Source organism: Salarias fasciatus, chromosome 22, assembly GCF_902148845.1.
Source record: "Salarias fasciatus chromosome 22, fSalaFa1.1, whole genome shotgun sequence".
Lineage (NCBI taxonomy): Eukaryota > Metazoa > Chordata > Actinopteri > Blenniiformes > Blenniidae > Salarias > Salarias fasciatus.
The window spans coordinates 27,403,948-27,409,148 of record NC_043765.1 but is presented as its reverse complement, the minus strand read 5'-3'; the positions used below and the strand labels follow the sequence as shown (position 1 = coordinate 27,409,148).

At 47.0% G+C, this 5,201-nt stretch overlaps 1 protein-coding gene across 2 annotated transcripts; it reads right to left on the bottom strand.

Moving 5' to 3' along the window:
• Positions 1-1,976: 1,976 nt before the first annotated feature.
• LOC115409941 (tripartite motif-containing protein 16-like) lies at positions 1,977-4,950 on the bottom strand. Of its 2 annotated transcripts, none has more exons than XM_030121296.1 (2): positions 4,936-4,950; positions 1,977-4,551 (listed from the first exon to the last, which is right to left on the bottom strand). In XM_030121296.1, exon 2 carries the CDS (start codon positions 4,375-4,377, stop codon positions 2,755-2,757), a length of 1,623 nt encoding a protein of 540 aa, XP_029977156.1. In that variant the 5' UTR covers positions 4,378-4,551; positions 4,936-4,950; the 3' UTR covers positions 1,977-2,754. The 2 variants fall into 2 exon arrangements, with proteins under 2 accessions (XP_029977156.1, XP_029977155.1); XM_030121295.1 differs by lacking the exon at positions 4,936-4,950 and adding an exon at positions 4,647-4,698.
• Between the last annotated feature and the right edge of the window lie 251 nt (positions 4,951-5,201).

Here is a 5,201-nt window from a genome sequence, read left to right as displayed (position 1 = left end):
GTTTAGCCAGCTAGCTTACCTGTGTTTAACCAGCTAGCTTACTGTGTTTAGCCAGCTAGCTTACCTGTGTTTAGCCACCTAGCTTACCTGTGTTTAGCCAGCTAGCTTACCTGTGTTTAACCAGCTAGCTTACCTGTGTTTAACCAGCTAGCTTACTGTGTTTAGCCAGCTAGCTTACCTGTGTTTAGCCACCTAGCTTACCTGTGTTTAGCCAGCTAGCCTACCTGTGTTTAACCAGCTAGCTTACTGTGTTTAGCCAGCTAGCTTACCTGTGTTTAGCCACCTAGCTTACCTGTGTTTAGCCAGCTAGCTTACCTGTGTTTAACCAGCTAGCTTACCTGTGCTTAGCCAGCTAGCTTACCTGTGTTTAGCCACCTAGCTTACCTGTGTTTAGCCAGCTAGCTTACCTGTGTTTAACCAGCTAGCTTACCTGTGCTTAGCCAGCTAGCTTACTGTGTTTAGCCAGCTAGCTTACCTGTGTTTAGCCAGCTAGCTTACCTGTGTTTAGCCAGCTAGCTTACCTGTGTTTAGCCAGCTAGCTTACCTGTGTTTAGCCAGCTAGCTTACCTGTGTTTAGCCAGCCAGCTTACCTGTGTTTAGCCAGCTAGCTTACCTGTGTTTAACCAGCTAGCTTACTGTGTTTAGCCACCTAGCTTACCTGTGTTTAGCCAGCTAGCTTACCTGTGTTTAACCAGCTAGCTTACTGTGTTTAGCCACCTAGCTTACCTGTGTTTAGCCACCTAGCTTACCTGTGTTTAGCCAGCTAGCTTACCTGTGCTTAGCCAGCTAGCTTACTGTGTTTAGCCAGCTAGCTTACTGTGTTTAGCCAGCTAGCTTACCTGTGTTTAGCCAGCTAGCTTACTGTGTTTAGCCAGCTAGCTTACTGTGTTTAGCCAGCTAGCTTACCTGTGTTTAGCCACCTAGCTTACCTATGTTTAGCCAGCTAGCTTACCTGTGTTTAGCCAGCTAGCTTACTGTGTTTAGCCAGCTAGCTTACCTGTGTTTAGCCACCTAGCTTACCTATGTTTAGCCAGCTAGCTTACCTGTGTTTAGCCAGCTAGCTTACTGTGTTTAGCCAGCTAGCTTACTGTGTTTAGCCAGCTAGCTTACTGTGTTTAGCCAGCTAGCTTACTGTGTTTAGCCACCTAGCTTACCTGTGTTTAGCCAGCTAGCTTACTGTGTTTAGCCACCTAGCTTACCTGTGTTTAGCCAGCTAGCTTACCCTGTTTAGCCAGCTAGCTTACTGTGTTTAGCCAGCTAGCTTACTGTGTTTAGCCACCTAGCTTACCTGTGTTTAGCCAGCTAGCTTACTGTGTTTAGCCACCTAGCTTACTGTGTTTAGCCAGCTAGCTTACTGTGTTTAGCCAGCTAGCTTAACTGTGTTTAACCAGCTAGCTTAACTGTGTTTAGCCAGCTAGCTTACTGTGTTTAGCCAGCTAGCTTACCTGTGTTTAGCCAGCTAGCTTACTGTGTTTAGCCAGCTAGCTTAACTGTTGTTAGCCAGCTAGCTTAACTGTTGTTAGCCAGCTAGCTTAACTGTTGTTAGCCAGCTAGCTTAACTGTTGTTAGCCAACTAGCTTAACTGTTGTTAGCCAGCTAGCTTAACTGTTGTTAGCCAACTAGCTTAACTGTTGTTAGCCAGCTAGCTTAACTGTTGTTAGCCAACTAGCTTAACTGTTGTTAGCCAGCTAGCTTAACTGTTGTTAGCCAACTAGCTTAACTGTTGTTAGCTAGCTAGCTTAACTGTTGTTAGCCAACTAGCTTAACTGTTGTTAGCCAGCTAGCTTAACTGTTGTTAGCCAACTAGCTTAACTGTTGTTAGCCAGCTAGCTTAACTGTTGTTAGCCAACTAGCTTAACTGTTGTTAGCCAGCTAGCTTAACTGTTGTTAGCCAGCTAGCTTAACTGTTGTTAGCCAGCTAGCTTACCTGTGTTGAACCAGCTAACAGTTCTGTTAGGCTAACCCTGACAAATGCTAATCCAGACTAGAATGATGACTGAATGTATTTTATTAAAGGCTCCATGTTGACTGACTTGGTTTCTCTTGGCGTCACACAAACAACATTTGAAGCAAAAACCTTTGAAAAAGAAACAAATCGACAATTAATAAAGCAGCATTTCACTTTATGACTGATTTAATGTCTTTAAAAGAAACCTGTGTGTGTGTGTGTGTGTGTGTGTGTGTGTGTGTGTGTGTGTGTGTGTGTGTTGTCGACTGGAGTCATTTCCAGCTAAAAGAATCAAACTTCCTGCCACTTGGTGACAGATGAAGATCCAAAAAGCCAAATCAATCAGTTCACTGTTCAAGAAAATCCACAAATCTTCACTCTGAAGGATCAAATGTCAGAAAAGAATCATGAAAAAAGAAAGACTGATCAATCCAAACATGTGAAAGCTCCTAATTTCCACTTCAAATCCCCCAAAGTGTGAAAAGCTGCAGCTTCCTGTGGTCCATGAAGAAGAACTTCCTGTTTGAGAAGCTTGAAAAATGAGTCCAACTATTAGAAAAGCATCAGTTGAGGAATCAGTGAGGGACTGATGGCTGCAGCGGCCATGTTTTTCTCCACTAACTCAGCTCCTTTCTGTCTCTCCACACTCGTCTCACATCCTTTTGTCCACGTAGAAAGTCTCTGAGAAGACGGCCGACCATCTGTTGGTTTCAATCTTCTTCCTGCCAGAAATCTCATCAACGTCTCAGCTCAGAAAATGTGGAGGTTCCTTTAGAAAACCACACAAGGAGATCTGATGGAGTCCTCTACTCAGGTTTAAACAACTCTGCTGAGGTTCCATAATAATAAAGTCTAACTCCAGCATGTAGCGGCTGAGTGAAGGAGGTCTGGACTCTGTGGAGGAGAGTCATGGTTTCAGAGACGCTGTAGAAAGACAGAATACCTGCTCTGTGATCCAGGTACACTCCCACTCTGGAGGACTCAGGACCTGAGACGGGAGTGTGGATGTTGTTGTGCCAAAAATTAAAACTGTTAGAGACACAACGTAAAGCCCAAGATTTGTCATTAAATCCAAACAAACATTCCTCTCCCCTCCCTGCTCTGCTGATGTTCTTGTATGTGACTGCTACATCAACTGTTCCTCTCCTCTCCACCTCCCAGTAACTACGTCCAGTCAGACTCTCTCTGCTCAGAGCCTGACACCAGTAAGTGAATCTGTCTGGATGATCAGAATAAGGCTGAACTTCCTTTGTACAAGTTACTTTTCTGTCTCCATCAGATAAATTCAGCTCTCTGTTCACAGAGTTTGGATCCAGAGTGATCTGCTGTGAATATTGTAAGAAGTCTGCTCTGCTCTCTGGCTGTGGTTGTAGCTCTCTCAGGATGTCCTGGAGTTTGTCTCTGCTCTCTGACACAGCTGCTGCCACATCCTCAAAGTATCTGAGAGGAGCAGTCTGGATGCTGGAGGAGTGTGTGGGCTCACTGAGTGCTGACACTGAGGTGTAGCTGTGGAGAAACTGGGTGTGGTCCTCTGTGTGTGCCAGCTGCTCCAGCTGGACGTCTTTCCTCTTCAGCTCAGCGATCTCCTGCTGCAGCTTCTCCTCAAGCTCTTTGAGTCCACTCACTGCAGTTTGCTGCTGGGATCTGAGCTGCTGCTTCACCTCAAGGCTTCTGTTCTGGAGGAGACGGATCATCTGGGTGAAGCTCTCCTCGCTGTGCTCCACTGCTTCATCAGCAGAGACATTGACGGCAAACATCTGCTGCTGAAGCAGCTTCACGTCTTTCTCTCGCTCCTGGATTCTCTGCTGGATGTTTAGTCGACTCCCCTCCAGCTCCTTCTGCTTCTGGCTCCTTTCTGCTGCAGCTGGGACTGTTTCATGGCCTCTGTGTTGGTCCATGGTGCAGAGGTAACAGATACACTGCTGATCAGTGCGACAGAAAATCTTCTTCACCTCATCGTGAAGAGAGCAGATCTTCTCCTGGAGCTTCTTGGAGGGCTCCACCAGCTGGTGTTTCTTCAATGGAGCTGCTTCGTAGTGACCTTGGAGGTGTTCCTCACAGTAAGAGACCACACAGACCAGACAGGACTTGACGGCTTTCAGCTTCCTCCCAGAGCAAACATCACAGGCCACATCTTCAGGTCCAGCAGAGCAGAGATCAGCTGCAGCAGCTTGGAGTCCAGTCTTCTTCAGATCCTCCACTAACTCTGCCAACACGACGCTTTTCTTCAGGTGAGGCCTCTGTCTGTACTTCTTCATGCACTGAGGACAGCTGTAGAATCCCTTGTTTTGCTCTTCATCCCAGTGTCTTTTGATACAGTTGCTGCAGTAGCTGTGTCCACAGGGAACCGTCACCGGATCCTTCAGGGGATCCAGACAGATGGAACAAGAGAACTTTAGTGGATCCAGCTGAGCTCGTCCCTGAGCCATTTCCTCCTCTCAACAACAGCCAGTGTTTGAAGAGTTTCTCTTCCTGCTCAGCAGCTTTGAAGCCCAACCCTCCTCTGGTTTCCTGCTCCTGTGAACGCTGGTCTGCCCTGGTTCTGCTGGTGAGCTGCTGCCCCCTGCAGCTCAGAGACGTCAGTGATCCCTCAGCTGTGAGATCTGTGAAAGAGGAGGAGGCAGTGACTCAGTGTGGAGAGAAGGGAGAGGACGTCACAGCTTGATTTCATTCAGGAAATCCAGCAGCTTCACTTCACCTTCCAGCCGTCGTTCAGCTGGAATGTCAAGCTTCAACTTCTGCTTTTCAACTCACTCACTCTTTCTTTGGTCTGTCTCACACTAATAATCCCATCTGTGGACTTCCTGTTTGAATCCACAGAGATGTGGAAACTCAGCTGTTAGCTAATGCTCGCTACTGTGGACACAAAGGAAGCAGTAAGTCAGTAAAGTAGCTGCTGTGTTTCTTGTAATGTCCCTCAGTGTGTCCTGTCCTCATCAAGCTCCCTCAGCTGTTTGATTGGAGTGTTAGCATTAGTTTCTACTCACAGCAGTAGAAATCCTGATCAGACGTCCAGCCTCTCTTTCCCGTCTGCTTCACTTCTGGAGAAGTCACACTCATTTATCTGCTCTCCACCTGTTGAGTCACCATGTGGCTCCACCCACTGCTGCTCTGAAGGGAGGGGTGGAGGGAATGTAGAGAGAGTTCAGGGTGTGAACCCACACTGTGTTGACGTGAAGAGTTGACTGGAGTTCAGTGAAGAGTGGATCACTTCATGAACATTCACACTAACGTCCACATTCCTCACTGGCTT